This window comes from Colobus angolensis, unplaced genomic scaffold (genome assembly GCF_000951035.1).
Source record: "Colobus angolensis palliatus isolate OR3802 unplaced genomic scaffold, Cang.pa_1.0 Scaffold403, whole genome shotgun sequence".
NCBI classification, from domain to species: domain Eukaryota; kingdom Metazoa; phylum Chordata; class Mammalia; order Primates; family Cercopithecidae; genus Colobus; species Colobus angolensis.
Genome location: NW_012117411.1, coordinates 549,891 through 568,265, shown reverse-complemented (window position 1 = coordinate 568,265; position 18,375 = coordinate 549,891). Strand labels below are relative to the sequence as shown.

At 39.5% G+C, this 18,375-nt stretch overlaps 1 protein-coding gene across 1 annotated transcript in view; it reads left to right on the top strand.

The window, feature by feature from the left end:
- Positions 1 to 18,375, top strand: part of DOCK4 (dedicator of cytokinesis 4) — a 477,639-nt gene that overhangs the window by 273,190 nt on the left and 186,074 nt on the right. The window contains exon 13 of the mRNA XM_011955954.1: positions 5,067 to 5,192. Coding sequence (XP_011811344.1) covers positions 5,067 to 5,192 — 126 coding nt within the window. The remainder of the gene's footprint in view (positions 1 to 5,066; positions 5,193 to 18,375) is intronic.

Genomic DNA, 18,375 nt, shown 5'->3' with positions numbered 1-18,375 from the left:
TTTACATAAACAAAATTAGGTTAAATTTTATGAAATTAAATTATAAATTGTATGAAATTTTATGAAATTCAGATTTAATCTAATTTTACAGGTTGTCATAAATTCCAATAAAAAATTCCCTAAACTCTCTAATTCTTTCCATGATAATTTTTTCTTATTTTAATGTTCCTATCATACCCATAATCCATTCTGTTTTATATTCTCTCTCTTTCTCTCTCTCTCTGTATATGTTTCTTATTTTCATTGTTAGATTATCAGTTCCTTGGGAGCAGGAACACTGTTATACACATCCTTAAATCCCACTTTCCACCCTCCTCTCAAGCCATAAGTTACTGCTGCTCAGAGTGTACATTTTGAACTGTGGCAGGAATAAGGTAAAATGTACAGATAAAATTTAAGAAGTTGCCCCAACCCCAGAGATAGCAGATAAGGCCAGGACAGTGAAGTGGGATGATAAGAAAGAAAATGGAAAGAAAAATACCATTCTCCAAACAATGCCCTATGTCATAACCCTGAAAAGACAGGGCTAATCCTCAGGTAATTGGAATGTGTAAATATTTGTCTTTTTTGCCCCAGCTTTAATAAAGTATAATTGACAATTAAAAATTGTACATATTTATGGCATACAATGTGATGTTTTCATATATGTATGCACTGCTAAATGATTAAATCAAACTAATTAGCATATCACCCTCACCCTCATTTTAAAATGTTTTAAAATCCACTCTCAGCCATTTTTATGTATACAGTGTATTATTATTAACCATGTCACCATGCCGTACAGTAGCTCTCTAGAATGTCTTCATCTTGTCCAGCTGAAACTTTGTCTCCTGTGACCAAAATCTCCTGCTTTACTCTCCCCAACCCCCACATCCCCCACCCTCTCCAATCCCGGGCAACCATCATTCCACTCTCTGCTTCTATGAGTTCATCGTTTTTAGAAGTAATGTGTAAATATTTGCTGTGCCTCTCCTTTGTAGTGATGAGTAGTTTCTTAGTCTTCATTATGTTATTTCTTACTGTTCTGGCAGCTCATTTGTCCAGCCTCTTGGTTGTGGTCATGATAATTAAGGACCACAGTAAAAATAGGATCTGGAGTTTCCTTGATTGGAAAATAAATGGAATTGCATTGGCTCTTTGTGGGCTGGTCCCTGTGGACTCACTCTCAGAATCCTGTTTTTTCTTTGTGTTCCCACTCTTTGATGTTTCTTAGTCATATGTTGTGGTTTCTTTGTGGAAAGAGTTGATGATTTGGGCAGAGCCAGATACATTGTGGTCAAACGCTGTGTCCTGTTAACCTTTGTAATTCTTGATGTCTGTGAATTCTTCATTCTGGAGAAATTAGGGAACCTCTGAATGGCAGTAACTGCCCTCCCCCACAACCCCCATTATCATCACTTGGCTAGTCAAATGGCATAATTACACTGAGGGCTTTGATCTATATTGCTGTAAACCTTCAGATTGAAAACTACTATATCTTTCAAACTTTTAGTATGCATCCAACTCTGAAATGCCTGCTTTTCCTTTTCCCCACACTGTTTTGTCTATTCTCCTGTCATTTTCCCATTCCCTTCCCTTCTCCACTGACTGACTGCTCTCTGTCGATTGTCTCCATTAAATGGGTCCTTTCTGTCTTTTTGCACTCTCTTCCCTCTGTGGCCCTTGCTCTCTATAGAACACTGATATATTTCTATTTGTTATTACTCTCCCTCCGTCTATGTCTTTTCCAAAACATTTTTTTCTCCTTTTCCTGTCTTCTTTAATTTTCTTAAGGATTCACCTTCTCTCTGACCCAATGGTTTTCTTTTCTCCTTGTCTTATCCTCTGTAAAGTACAGTATTCAACTTATTTATTTATTTATTTTTAAAGTCGCTGCTGGTTAAATGCTGCTGGCTTCTATAGAGCAAAACAAGAATCTTGGTCAGTTTTCCTCTGTCCGCCTTCTATTGTGAATAGCATAATCTCTTTTTTTTTTAATTACTCTTGAGTCCTTTTCTCTTATTCCTTTATGTGTACCACATAATGTTGCTAGTGTCTCTGATCAGATCTTTCACTGAGAAGCCCCAGTAAAATGATCTTCGCTTGAAAAAATTACAGGATCTTAAGAATTTTGTTAAATTCATCTTATTCTGTACTGGAAAGCGTTGTTCATATAGTACATCAGGATTTGAACAGTGTTTCCCCAGCAGGAAGAACTGTTGTTATGTACTGGGTCTGGCAAACACTGATATTCTACAAATACCAGATCCTGGTGATGCTAATGATGATGGCAATGATGTGGGTGAGTATTTTGAAGGCAAAAGGACAGAAGTGGGAGAAGAACAGAGACACCCATGATTAGTTGGGGGTAGAGTGTGAGTCAGGAAGAAATAGCTGCTGGGACAGATGGATCATAACACATGTTCGTTTGTCTTCGTTCTTCTGCCTCTAGGTTTTAAACAGTTCCAGTAGTATCACATAAAGTGCCCAAAAGCTTCTCTGATGATAGTTGTCTCCGTCAAATCATCCAGATGGCTTATTCTCCCCTTCTTCATTTCCCTGGCCATGGAAAGACAGACGCTTTCCATTTTATTGTCATCAGTCACCTAACTCAGAGTGAATGAGATGGAGCTGGAGAGGGAGATAAGGGGTTGTTAGGTTTAACTGGGATGCAGATTTGAAGTTCTGAGCATGTGCCAGACTTAATGTAATTCTCGCGACAGCTCTTGGAGACATTCTGTTGGTGCACAAACTGGAAAGTATGGGGCCACCATCATGTCGTCATGTCCCTGTCCTCCTTTTTAGCTCCGATTTGGGCCTCAGGAGAGGCTCCAGTTTCTCTCTGAGCCTAAAGGCTTTTTCTTTTTTCTTTCCTTCTTTTTTTATTTTTTGTGTACAAATTTTCCTGATATTTTAACCACTCTATTGAAAAACAAGCAAACCAACCAACCAAAAAAAAAAAAAAATGCTACTTTCATTGTTATTGTTTGTTTACTCTATTAGTGAAAGAGAGTAAAAGGGAAGATCTTCCTCTAGACATGTGACAAACTTTGCATTTTTTTCATCACAGCAGGATGTCGTTCTCACACCTTTGTTCCTATACAGCATTATAATACTGTAAGTCGTTTTTGGGAATTATAACTTGCACGTGATCTGTGCATCATCGAGAGAAATGTGGTGATAAGTAATGATGTAAATAGAGGATCTAAATCTAATGATGTAGATTTATCATCTTCTTGACTCCACTAAGCAAATTCATTTTTTTTTTCTTTTTTTTTCTTTTTTTTTTTTTTTTTGAGGTAGAATCTCGCTCTGTCCCCCAGGCTGCAGTGTAGTGGCGCGATCTCAGCTCACTGCAAGCTCCACCTCCCAGGCTCAAGCCATTCTCCTGTCTCAGCCTCCAGAGTAGCTGAGACTACAGGCACCTGCCACCACGCTGGGCTAAGTTTTTTGTATATTTTTCGGTAGAGGCGGGGTTTCACCATGTTAGCCAGGATGGTCTCGATCTCCTGACCTCATGATCGACCCGCCTCGGCCTCCCAAAGTGCTGACATTATAGTCATGAGCCGCTGCACCCAGCCAGCAAATTCATCTTTAAATTGACTTCAGGTTAATGATGACTGAGTGTTTTTAAAAATAAGTCAACTTTTACTGGTTTCATTTTCTATCACTAATGTAGTAAATATAGATGGGAGATATTTTTGTCCTTCTTAATTTTAAAATATAGAGGCCAGGTGCGGTGGCTCACACCTATAATCCCAGCACTTTGGGAGGACGAGGAGGGCAGATCACAAGGTCAAGAGATCGAGACCATCCTGGTCAACATGGTGAAACCCCTTCTCTACTGAAAACGCCAAAATTAGCTGGGCGTGGTGGTGCATGCCTGTAGTCCCAGCTACTCGGTGGGCTGAGGCAGGAGAACCGCTTGAACCCGGGAGGTGGAGGTTGCACTGAGCTGAGATTATGCCACCGTACTCCAGCCTGGTGACAGAGCGTGACTCTGTCTCAAAAAAAACCAAAACCAAAACAAAACAAAACAAAACATGGCGGAAAGGGTGGGAGGGGGGTGAGGGATAAAAGACTACAAATTGGGTTCAGAGTATACTACTCAGATGATGGGTGCACCAAAATCCTACAAATCACCACTAGAGAACTTACTCATGTAACTAAATACCATCTGTGGAAATAAAAAAGTAAAAAATATAATAATTTGGCTATCTTAAAAAATTAAAACATAGGAAGATAAACGAAGAAGGAATGAAAAAGCTGAAAGAGAAGCACCATCTTTGGAATATGCATACAGACATATTCACAATGATACGACATTAATTTTTTTGTACTTCTTGCCTGGAAATTGAGAAAATAATATATGATAAAAAGTGTTTTGCATCTTCTGTATATCCCACTATGGTAATGTCACTATAAAAATAATTTTTTCTACTTTACTGACTAAATTCTCTTTTGTTTGTCAAAGTGTCCTGTATCCTGCTAAATTCTCCTCACTAGAAAATCATGTCATCATAAGTTTCTACTGTATATATTAGTAATATAATCCTAGTTTCATTATAATCAGCTTTATTACTGATGTTTCAAGAAAATCTCTATCAGTATTCTTAAAATCCTTAAATTAATATATCTTCAGATTTATGTTTATGCTTTTGATATTTGATAAGCAACTATTCATAGACCTTATAGAGTTTTTTTTTTTTTTTTTAAATCCTCCAATTTTGATGTCAGTATTTTTTAGGGCAGGTGACCTTCGTCTGTTGTTGGAATGAGTGTTGGTACAGGAACATGCTCCACCAAACTGGGGTTGGAGGAGACATTTGGGCTTTGGAAGCCAGCTTGCCTCTTAGAGTTCTGCTCATTTTCTCCACTTGCTATGAACCTCCTTATGAATGGGAAACTCAGATGTTGAAGTTGGAGAAGTGTTATTCAGATATGATTCATATAGATTCTGTTGATTTTGTCAGAATATTAACCCTTAGTTTAAAACCATGATACTCTAAATTTGGGCTTGTTGCAACACATCAGTTTCTCTTTATTTCTATTCTGTTTTTAACTCAGGTGTCTCTCATTTGTTTCAGGTTTAGCAGTTTCCTTACAGCTATTGCACGGAGACATTGAACAAATCAGAAGAGAATATTCATCAGTATTTTCTCATGGAGTATCCATAACGAGAAAGCTGGGATTTTCAAATATTATTATGCCTGGTAGGTGACTTGGGATTTCATCACCAACATGATGAAATATGGGTATACTATCTGTTTTTGACGTTTGAGAAATTTTTCAAATTGCCAGCTTTGAAGCATTCACATGGGCCATGCTGAAGAATGAAACTGTATGTGACTGTAAGTTAGCACATTTTTTTCTAAAATATCCCTCTCAATTCAATTTTAAAACTTTTCCTTTTGTATAAATTTTCGTGTCAGTGATTTGAAGCTCAAAAATATCTTTACATTCTGATTATTCTAAAGTGGTTAACTTGTGGGGGCCATGGCTACATTTCATTATGACCAGGAGAAGAAGGAAAACGGAGATACTGTCCAGAAAATATTTTACTCCTTGATGGAAAACATTGGTGAAGATGCTTAGAGGATATCCACAGTTTTGATAAAAACTTATTGAACATTAGTTAGCCATATGTAAATAAGCAGCCATATGCAAATATTATATGTACTTCTATACCTTTTCCATATCTGTTTGTGTGTATGATTTAGCTCTATATTAGTGCCCCCAGAATTCCCCAAAAGCAGAAAAGATGTGGGTTAAGGAGATTTATGATGTGAAATGAATGCCAAATTCATTGAAACTGATGCATTTGGGAGTGGGTCAGTCCTAATCTCTCCATGAAAATAAATTTTTAAAAGCACATCCCTTTATGTGCTTATGGAAATTTAGGGTTTTCTGAATGTATTAATGTACAACTTATGAATTGGATAAGAATAGTACATTTGCTGATGAGGAAGGATGTATATTTAGCAAAAATTGATTTAGTCAGTCAGCAGGCATTGACTGAGCATCAATCAAAACTTTGTACCAGGAGCCAAAAGTTAAAATGTGAGTTCATTCATTCTGCAAATAAATATTTAACACTTTGCATGTACAAAGGCATTTCTTCCAGATACTGGGGCTATAATACTGAACACAACAGAAAAAACTCATAGCAGTTATTTTGTAATAAGGAAAATTATAATAAATATGTAAGTAAAACATGTATGTTCAAAGATGATGAATGCTAAGGTGAAAACCAGTGTAGATAAAGGGCTAGGGAATGTCTTAGATGGTAGTGGGTGGAGAGATGGAGATTTGACTTAGGTAAGAAATTTAGGTGAGAAGGTAGTAGAGTAGAGACCTAAAAGACATGAGGAAGCTGTGCAGATAAGAGGATTCCAGGCAGAGCAACAATAAGGGCAGTAGACCTGCAGCCATAGAGGTGTGGCTTGTTTGAGGAACTGCAAGAAGGCCAACTTGATCAAAATACAGTACTAGGGATGGGAGTACAGATTCGAAGAGGGAAGTCATGTGGACCTTGTAGATCACACTCAGAACTTTGGCTCTTATTCAGAACGAGGAAGGAAATAGCTAGAGGGTTTGGAACAAAGGTGTGACACTGCTTTGCATTGCCACAGGGTCACTGTGGTTGCTGTATAGAGATTGTACCTGGAGAGAATGTGGGAGGGCAGCAGAGAAACAGGGAGACGGGTTTGGAGGCTGTTTGAGCTAATCCAGGTGAGTGGTGATCCAGTCCTCGAGCAAGGTGTTAGCAGTAGAGATGGTGAAAGTAAGACCTGTTCATGCTTTGAGGGGAATTACAGTCCACAGGCAGAGACATACTGTCACCGGAAAGGAGTTGGAGAACACGGCCTGGAGAGCACAGAGGAGGTGTAGAATCTTATTGAAGGAGTCTTGTTAAAATTTCCTGGGGAGGTAACACCTGAGCAGGGTCTTCAATGCTAATGATTCTAGGCCCACATCCCCCCAGTCTTTTCTCAATTGCACTAATAGCAAGTACCTGCTTTAATAGTGAAAGACTATGTGTCATAGCCAACATGGCTGTACCTCTGATGTTTCTTTTGTTTGTTTATGTTTTGTTTTTTAGAGATGGGATCTCACTCTGTTGTCCAGGTTGGTGTGCAGTGGCACAGTCATTGCTCACTGCAGTCTCAAACTCCTGGGCCCAAGTGATCTTCCCACCTCAACCTCCTGAGTAGCTAGGACTCCAAGCACATACCACCACACATGGCTAATTAAGAAAAAAAAATATGTAAAGATGGGATCTCCCTGTGTTGCCCAGGCTGGTCTCTAATCCGTGGGCTCAAGTTATCCTCCTGCTTTGGCCTCCCAAAATGCTTGGATGATAGGCTTGAGCCACAGTACCTGGCCTACCTCCAATGTTAAAAGGAAATTTCTGGCCTGATGCAGTGGCTCATGTCTGTAACCCCAACACTTTGGGAGGCTGAGGTGGGTAGATCACCTGAGGTCAGGAGTTTAAGACCAGCCTGGCCAACATGGTGAAACCCCGTCTCTACTAAAAATACCAAAAATTAGCTGGGCATGTTGGCGCGTGACTGTAATTCCAGCTGCTCAGGAGGCTGAGGCAGGAGAATCACTTGAACCCGGCAGGCAAAGGTTGCAGTGAGCCAAGATCCTGCCACTACACTTCTGCCTGGGCAACAAGAGTGAAACTCCATCTAAAAAAAAAAAAAAAAAAAAAAGGAAATGTCTATGATCTAAACATTTTTAATTTCTAAAGTTCTGTGAAAGTCACAATTTTATGAGAGAATAGCCTTTTAAAAACTTTTGAAGTTTAAAACCAAAAAATAAAAAGTCTAATTGTCATTTAGTAATGAACCACTAGAGTTCTAGAAATTTCACCCTGTCCCTAGGAACACAGGTATGACCAGCTGGGGTTATCTTCAAAAATCCTTGGTTCTGTCTATGCCTATCTATTTCTTTGTGTGTGTCTGGACCTCGTATTTTCTTTCTCTTTTCCTTTCTGTCTTGATCTTAATCTTTCTTTTTTTCTTTTTCTTTTTATCTTCTTTCCTCCCTCCTCCATCTTCTTTCCTCCCCCTCTTCTGTTTCCTCCCTCCTCAGAATAGGACTAAGCTACACGGGTTACTGTGGCTTACATTTAAAAATTTTTTGACATATCCTCTTGTTTTTACAAATCAAGAAATGAGTTTTTTTAAGTCATGAATTTTATTATAAAAGGACCTCACTTGTGTTTGGTCTTCCGTAGAAACAAAGAACTTATACCCTTTTGTCTACAGATAGAAGATGACGAATAGCATACTAAGTAGTAGTATTTCTTGGTGCTCCATACCTCACCCTCCACAACCAAGAAAAGGGAAAAACAATAGAAAGACCAAATAAAATAATCTTAAATTATTGACAGTATTTGTTTTAAATGAGGTCTTCTAAACCACTGTTTAAATCCCATGTGTAAGTGCAAGCAAAGAAAGTTGTATCTGACAAGGCACCTGGCATAGCTATGAGACCCGATAATGAGATTGCTATGAATAAAGACTTAAAATGACCAGTATCGCCCATTGCACCATTTTGTGATTGCTCTACTGAAATTTCTTTATGCAAGGAAGGCTGAAAGAACATCCTGTAAGTTTTCCTGAGATGATCTGACCTAGCTTAGGAACCCAGTCGACCTGAGCATCTCATGGTACTGTTGTCGAAAATGACTGTTTATAGAACTGTTTACTTGGTGGCATGCTATTCTGTGGCTCTTACAACCATTCATGATTTCCTTCAGTTGCTATAAATAGCTGGTATTTCCTCTTCAACAACAACAACAAAAATTCATCCTACTGGAAAGCATATTGATGGACAAATCTAATATAAAAAAAAAAAATTTAGAGCAGAATGCAGCCAGCTGCTTGAAGAATTCCTCAGCTTGGTCTCTGGGCAGTATCATGGAGAAATGGAAAAATATAAATCAAGATGACACTTCACTGGCTGATTAATTGTCCAGGTTCTGCTGTGCTCACGCAGCTTTTGTGTGGCTTTAATGATGGACATGAACTTTCTGTGGAATAAGGCTCGCTTCTGTCCCTTTCTGGTACCACCTTGTAATGCAAAGTCTCTACTCTCCAGGAAAATTGTTCTTCCAGACATGTGTCTAGTGGAGGGGAGTACAAAAGAGGTTTTTTAAAAGCACTTCCTTCTCTTTCTTTTTTCCCTTTCTTCCTCTGGCTTTTTAATCTTCTATAATAGGAAAGGGAGAGATGTATGTATTTCCTTAAACAACTGAAAGCAACTTTAAAACTCAGTTGAATTTTTCACACTGGGAAACATGCAGTCATTGTTTTGTTTTCCTTTGTTAATTTCAGACTTGTCAATTCATTCTCATCAGTGGCTCTAATGAAAACTTGAGCTGAAATCTTCCATGAGAAAATGTATGTGAACGATATTTCTGATGCCAATGTTACAGTGACAGTCTGCAAGCATAATTTTTTTTTCATTGTCTAGATGTGGCCTTCAGAGTTAATTTGCATCTTTAGCATTCTGATAGGGGTCAAAACAGGTGAGGCACATGATTATACCAACAGGACCAAGTTTATGCACACAGTCACTGCCTCTCTGCAGAATGAATTATCTGCGATCCTGACAAGGACAAGAACATACACAAAACTCTTTTCAGTCACAGAATGTAATCAGTGCCAGACTCTTTTTGAAATGGGAAAAACATAGGCACAGCAATTCTCCACTGGTCTCACTATTGTACAGACAGGTCTCCTAGTGTGAGGAGTTGACCTGCCCATGTGCTTCTGAGTCATCATGAAGTCCTCTGGACTGTTCCTTGGTTAAGGTTCTGTCGCGCAGCACTTTATTTCTTAAGGTGTCAGACTTCCAACTGAGGAAGAACATTTTCTGTGAGACTCTGTCGATGCCACCTCCAAGCCAAATACCTCTGATTGAAGGAGTTCCACGGTCTGGGCGAGAGAGCAGCAAATTATTTAAATCAGTGCTTTCCAGTAGGAACATCATTTGAGCCATGAAGGTAATTTTAAATTTTTTAGTAGCCACTTTAAAAAAATGAGAATAAAAGAGGTGAAATTAATTTTAACCATATATGTTATTTAACCCAAAATATTATCATTTTAATAGGTGATTCATATGAAAAACTACTGATGAGTTATTTTACACTCTGTTTTCAAACTCAGTCTTTGAAAGCTGGCGAGCATCGTACATATACAGCATGTCTCTTTTCAGCGAGTCACATTTTAAGTGCTCCTTTGCCACAGGTGGCGGCAGTCACCCTGTTGGACAGCCCAGCTCTAAATATCTTAACAGACCCTATGCAAAGCAGGACCTGGCCTGTTGCAGAGTATCAGGAAGGTCTAAGTTTCCATCCGTCAGACATTCTGGAGCAAAGCTGGCTGATGTGTCAGGAATGTCATGGAAGATGTGACTGTCTTCCCTGCACCCCAAATGTCCATTCTTTACTCTGTGATTCTTTCCAGGCATAATTTTCTTCGTCTCCATCATGATTTCATAACAAGCTTTCATGCCTATACCCTGTTTCTAGAGACTTGTTCCCATATATCACTTGGTTCAACTGTCATTCTTTGTTAGGGAACCCATCATTTATACATTTCAGTGCATTCACTTTTAGTAGGTCTGTGAAGCTCCTAACCCTAAAAAGTTTTTTTTTTTTTTTTTCTTCTTTTTTTTAAACAAGGTTTCCCTGTGTTACCCAGGCTGTAGTGTAGTAGTGCAATCACGGCTCACTACAGTCTCAGCCTTCTGGGCTCAAGTGATCCTCCTGCCTCAGCCTCTTGGGACCACAGCAGATGTGTCACCACACCCAGCTAATTTTTTATTATTTGGAGAAATGAGATCTCCCTATGTTGCCCAGGCTGGTCTTGAACTCCTGGGCTCAAGCGATTCTCCTGCCTTAGCTTCCCAAAGTGCTGCGATTACAGGCATGAGCCACTATGCCCATCCCCTAAAAAGATTTAAGTGAAAACATTGGAGTGATAGAGTTGAGATCTGGGGGCCAGTTTTAATAGTAACCTCAGGATTTATTTAAGTTTATTTTACAAATGTTATTCAAACCAATCCTCCTTTCTCTTTATCTAGTCTATCATTGATGGGCATTTGGGTTGGTTCCAAGTCTTTGCTGTTATAAATAGTGCTGCAATAAACAAATGTGTGCATGTGTCTTTATAGTTCAAATAAGTCAAATTTCTATTTGGTCAAAGTTGACTGAATAATGATTTACAGACTGGAGTAAGAAGAACGTTACAGAGATGTTTGTCTTATGTTTAAGAAAATAAACAGGCCGGGCGCAGTGGCTCAAGCCTGTAATCCCAGCACTTTGGGAGGCCGAGACGGGTGGATCACGAGGTCAGGAGATCGAGACCATCCTGGCTAACACGGTGAAACCCCGTCTCTACTAAAAAATACAAAAAACGAGCCGGGCGAGGTGGCGGGTGCCTGTAGTCCCAGCTACTCAGGAGGCTGAGGCCGGAGAATGGCGTAAACCCAGGGGGCGGAGCTTGCAGTGAGCTGAGATCCAGCCACTGCACTCCAGCCTGGGCGACAGAGCCAGACTCCGTCTAAAAAAAAAAAAAAAAAAAAAGAAAATAAACAATTTTGAACAGACACTTCTCAAAAGAAGACAGTTATGCGGCCAAGAAACATGTTAAAAAAGCTCATTGTCACTGGTCATTAAAGAAATGCAAATCAAAACCACAATGAGATACATCTCTCACCAGTTAGAATGGCGATTATTAATAAGTAAGGAAACAACAGATGCTGGTGAGGGTGTGGAGAAATAGGAACGCATTTAAATTAGTTCAACCATTGTGGAACACAGTGTGGCAATTCTTCAAGGATCTAGAACCAGAAATACCATTTGACCCACCAATCCCATTACTGGGTATATACCCAAAGGTTTATAAATCATTCTATTATAAAGATATATGCACACATTTGTTTATTGCTGCACTATTTATAATAGCAAAGACTTGGAACCAACCCAAATGCCCATCAATGACAGACTGGATAAAGAAAATGTGGCACATATACACCATGGAATACTATGCAGCCATAAAGAAGAATGAGTTCATGTCCTTTGCAGGGACATGGATAAAGCTGGAAGCCATCATTCTCAGCAAACTAACACAGGAACACCACATGTTCTCACTCCTAAGTGGGAGTTGGACAATGAGAACACATGTACACAGGGAGGGGAACTTCACACACTGGGGCCTGTGGGGAGTGGGGGGCAAGGGGAGGGAGAGCATTAGGACAAATACCTAATGCATGCGGGGCTTAAAACCTAGATGACAGGTTGGTAGGCACAGCAAACCACCATGGCACATGTATACCTGTGTATCAAACCTGCATGTTTGTACATGCATCTCAGAACTTAAAGCAAAATAAAAACAAACATATAAAAATAAATAAAAGTCACTTTGAGAAAAAAGAAGCATGCAATTTCATTATTTTAAATATAAATTTTTTTTTTTTTCAATTTGAGATGGAGTCTCACTGTCGTCTGGGCTGGAGTGCAGTGGCACGATCTCCGCTCACTGCAAGCTCCGGGTTCACACCATTCTCCTGCCTCAGCCTCCCTAGTTGCTGGGACTACAGGTGCCTGCCACCATGCCTGGCTGATTTTTTATATTTTTAGTAGAGACGGGGTTTCACCGTGTTAGCCAGGATGGTCTCGATCTCCTGACCTTGTGATCCACCCGTCTCAGCCTCCCAAAGTGATGGGATTACAGGCGTGAGTCACTGTGCCTGGCCAATATAAATATTCCTTACTATGTACTGATAGAGAAATACACATCAAAAGATAGAATTGAAACAGCAGTAAGCCTTCTTTTGGAGAAAGTAGATGTGCACTAGTAAGATTTGATCTTTCTTAAAAATGTATCCTAAATCTGGCTGGGCATGGTGGTGCACGTCTGTAATCCCAGCACTTTGGGAGACCACGGAGGGTTGATTGCTTGACCTCAGTTGTTCAAGACCAGCCTGGACAATGTGGCAAAACCCTGTCTTTACAAAAAATACAAAAATTAGTCAGACATGGTGGCATGCGCCTGCAGTCCCAGCTACTCAGGAGGCTGAGGCGATAGAATTGCTTGAGCCCAGCAGGTTGAGGCTACAGTGAGCTGAGGTCATGCCATTGCACTCCAGCCTAGGAGACAGTGAGATTCTGTATCAAAATATACATTGATATATATATAATGTATCTGTATATATCCTAAACCTAACCAAAGCTTACCACCCTCCAGCCCTAGTCACTAGGCCCCCACACCACTTATCTTAGGCCTGAACCCTGATTTGCGAGGAGATGGTGGTCTTTCAACCAATGAATGCCACAGTGACTGAAGAGAGAGGGAAGCTGAGACTCTAATGTGTCACCCTGAAGTTATATCCCAGCCCTAGATTAGACAGAGGGAGGGGCTGGTGCCTCTCAAATTATGAAGCTTACAGTCCCCACCACCCCAAGAGTATAGGACTTCACCCAACGGGCTGCCAGATCTCCACGCATTGTCCCAGAGTGGGATGGCAACAGGGAACCACATTTTACCATGCTCTTGCCTCTGTGCCAAACTGTTTGGAGAGCCCATTGTGGTGCTGTATCATGTGCCCTTGCTTGCTTAATTGTCATAAGCAAAACATAAAAAGCTACCTCCCAAAAGAGTTCAGTATCTCATAGTACTCTTTTAAAAACAAAGCAAAACAAAAGTGAGAATGACAGACAGAAAATAGAGAAAACCTGATGGGTTTTACTGAAGCGTATCTTGTGTGAGAAACTGGAAATATAATATTAGTTAATTTTTCAGCCTATCCATATGTTTGCCCTGTCTGTGCTCTGCTTCAGTCTCCAGTTACCTGTGAGTCCTGCTCCCATTCCTTCCTCCTCCTTGAAGGTGTCATGAAGTGACAGAAACTTGGATATGGAAGACACATTGTATTAGTTTCCTATAGGTGCTATAACAGGGTGGCTTCACATACATTTATTATGTTATAGTTCTGGAGGTTACAGGATGAGCTAGTCTCACTGAACTAAAATCAAGGTGTGATCAGGGCTGCATTTCTTCTGATGCCTCTAGGGGAGAATCCACTTCCTTGCCTTTTCCAGCTTGTGGAAGCTGCCTGCACTCCTTGGCTCAGATCCAAGTCATTCCAGCCTCTGTGTTCCTCATCATATCCCCTTCTCTAATTCTGACCCTTCCCCCTCCCTTTTTCAAGGACCCTGTGATTATATTGGACCCACCCTGTTAATTTAAGAAAATCTCCCTATCTCAAGATCATTAATTTAATCACATCTGCAAGGTAACATACTCATAGGTTCCAGGGATTGGGACCTAGGCATCTTTGCGGAGGGGGTATTAATCTGCCTTTCACACACATGAGGGGCTACCCAGCCCAGCCATGTGTCTAGTGCATGCATTCTTCTTCATGGTTCCTAGTGGTGGTTTTCTGGCTCATACTTGAATATTTGTATTGACCAAGAAAACATCATCACATTGTCTCTCAAAATGACATGTTGGACCAGTTTCCCTTTCTGCATGGAACTTCAACATTTTAAAATTCAGATAATTTTATTGTCTACATCTTCCTTCTTGTGATGGGTTCTGAGTCCTTTCTTCATATTGTTTATGATCTGGATGATACCATTTGTGTCTGTCTCTGTCTTGTAAAGATGGTCCCTAGAACTGTAATCAGTATTTAAAAACTGGTCTGACAAATGCGAAGCAACACAGGACTACTCCCTTCCTGGCTTATTTGACGGCCGTTCTGACGGCATGGAATTACAGGTTTTCAGAGGTAATGTGGGGTCACTGATAATACCTAGGGCACCTTTCTTAATCCCTACACTTTCATTTCCTCATCTGCAAAATGGAAATGATAGTGCCTTTTTTATAAAGTTGATATGATAATCGAATGAGATGTTCTACTTCTAGCATTTTGCAAAGTACCCAGCACATAGTAGGTACTCAATAAAGTGTACTGCTGCTGCTGTTGCTACTAGGACTCTTACTACTGCCATCATCATTAACAACATCATCAATGATAATCTGAGTTCACAAAAAACCTAAGTCATTTACACATTTTCTTTTTTTTTTTTGAAAAAAACTAAAGGACAGGAAATTTTATTTGGTTCCATAACTCTTAACAAATATCCAGTGTGTGTGTGTGTGTATGTGTATACGCAATACACACACACACACACATATATACGTGTGTGTATATATATGTGTGTGTATATATATGTGTGTATATATATGTGTGTGTATATATATGCGTGTGTGTGTGTATATATTTTATATATATATAAAATAAAGCTGCTGGGATGGTGTACAGTGCTTTACATGCTGTGGTGATCATGCACTATATCCTTTTATCCAAGGCATTCCTAAGACAGAAACAAGGATTACAGTTTTCAGCTACTGATGGAAACTCTTACCCATCTAGGTCAAGCTGTTAATGGACCCATTTGACTGCAGTCACTGAACTCTTGAGTTTGTTCCCACTTTTATGACCTTATCTTTATCTTGTCTACAGTGGTATTTTGAAAGGCCTTCATATGTGTAAAGGCTCCCTAGGCAGCAGGCCTGCTAAAGAGAAAGAAAGTGTGGTGCACATCAAATTTTCAGAGTAATAAATTTGAGAGGTACAAGGTGTTAATAAACATTGTCAGGGAAATAGCTTTTCACACGGGTGTTATGACTCCTTTTTATACTGACTTGATGGTTTCTCTCTTAATTACCCAAGATGCTTTCTGAACACCATTTGGACTCATGAGTTTTCTCCAGAGTCAGCCTCAAATGTATTGATTTTAATTAGCACTTGTTTCAACTTGATCCTTCTGCATATTTTGGCAAAACGTGGCACCTTGCAGAATTGGAACATAAGCAAGCTGTAAAATTCCTGGGAGAGGCACATGGAGAATGTCATCCAGGAGAAGTGTTCTTCTTGTCGTGTATTCTCTTTTCAAAGAAATCTGGTTTTAGTCTAAAAGATTTGCAAAAGATAATGGGGTTACAGGGATAGTGACAGTTAAAGAACAGAAAATTAAAGCGTGTGTATAAGGAGTTTGATTTTGTGAACGTGTTATTTTCAGGAGGTTCTTTTGTAAGGCATAGAAACAACATGATATAACAAAGTAGTGTTGTCTCTCCTACCACCTCTCCTGTCCCCACCTTTACCCTATTCTCATTTTGTTAACAAAAACCTGAGACCCAGAGGTTTCTGATATCCTCTATAGACTGATGTCACACACCGTAGCAGTAGCAGAGACTAGAACCTGTATCTCCTTATTCTGATTGTCCTGTGAACCTACTACCTTTAGTGTATTTGAATTCAGAATCTCTTTTGTGAAGAAGAGTTAGGAGAATCCAGCTATGTTATGAGCTAAACAGGCCTTGGGGATTGGCCTGAGAAGCTAACGCCCTTTGGAACCTTACTCCTTTGTGAAACACACCGTAGCCTACCCAGGGCGCTCATCTTCTCATGAGGCCTTCTCTCATTACCCTGTTGAAAGTTTTAACTCTCCCTCCATCCCCATTCAGTACTCTGTATCCTCCTCCTCACTTTTATCCACAGTGTCTATTATCACTTAGCATACTATATATTTTACTTACTTACTTATTTATTCTTGAGGAGTTACCCCTACTAGAATCAAGACTCTGGGGAAATAATTTTTGCTGTATTCACTACTGAATCTTCCTGGCTTGTAATAATAGTATCTAGCACACAGGAGATGCTCAAGAAACATTCATTGAATAAATACAGTACATAAAAAAAGAATTTTGTGATGCTGGCAGTACAGCCCTCATTTTCCCTCCTTTGGGCCTAGCCTACAGACAGAGGGAAACAGGTTATGTTGCAAACCTCCCTTATCACCTCTTGCCTTTGCTGGAGTCTGAGGGGCCCTGTCCTTTTAGCAGATAACAGTGGAAAGCACCTTCCCAAGAAACACTTACTCTTTATTTTGTAGGACAGTTAATCCCTGTGTGGTTTGGACAAGCTAATTACTCATTATGAGAAATTCCTAAGGTAAAAACCCGTGTAGCTATACTTCCCATTAGTCAGTGTAGGTTTTACAGTCTATTTGTAAGCAGAGCTACTTATGATGTGTCACTTACTCCAAGAAGCAAAAGAATTCTGCTGTTTTTAGCCAATATATTTTGCTCTAAAGTATCTTGATTTGAGTTTTTTCACCTGCCAGATCTGTTCATGGAAACATTATTGTCAAGAATTTCCTCCCAAACCTCTTGTTAAACTAGCGTGTGCAGACCATTGTGTGTACCAGACCTATTTTTTGTTTGTTGAAGTCAGTTGATTCAGGGGACAAATTTTGGGGGTTTGCTGTTGATTCTATAATGGAATTGTTAAATAAATAACATTAAATGTGGCAGTACAGAATACATGTAGTAAAGTGAAATGGGTTATAAAAAGTCTAATAAACATAAAATGTGCTGGGCCATTCTCTAAAAACTAATAAAGGAAATAGTTAAAACAGAAAACTTTCAAAGCACACAAATACAATGTTTAAAGTGTTGAAATGTGTTGCTTTTCTCCTGGATTTTAAGTTCATTGCCTTCCCAAGTTGGTTTGTATGAGCTGTATAAGAGTACTAGAAATTCATAAGCCAGAGACCTCTGTATTGTTTCCAATGATGTATGTTTTATATACATTTTATATATACCCTTTGTAAAGAGTGACAAAGATGTAATTCTTTTTAGAACTTACTTAGTTTTTCTGTTTTATGGCCCACCTGTGTCCTTGTCAGCGTAGGTCATTTGCAAATGATGCCATCATAAAAAGTTGGTCTTTATGGAGGAAGATGATCAGGTACACTGATAATCTCCCATGGTCCATGGTATTGAGGAACTAGGGTACTTCCTTGTCCACACTTGTATGAGGGAGTTTTATAAAACTCCTAATTGTAGACATAGTTGTATGGTTATTTTTCTTTCTAATGATTTGCTTTCTTATAGGGAAATTTTTTATTAGAAAACAGAGTATTCAAGGTCAGGAGATTGAGACCATCCTGGCTAACAATGTGAAACCCCATCTCTACTAAAAATACAAAATATTAGCTGGGCGTGGTGGCAGGCACCTGTAGTCCCAGCTACTCGGGAGGCTGAGGCAGGAGAATGATGGGAACCCGGGAGGCAGAGCTTGCAGTGAGCCAGGATTGCACCACTGCACTCCAGCCTGGGCAACAGAGCGAGACTCCCTTTTTTTTTCCCTCAAAAAAAGAAAAAAAGAGAAAAGAAAAGAAAACAGTATTACTTTTGATTTTTTCAAGTGTTTGAAATCTGTGTTAAGTAAAAGTAAATTCGACCTTGCCATCTCACCATTTACCTTTAAAAACTTTCTGGTTGTGCTTTGTTGACTTATTTCTCA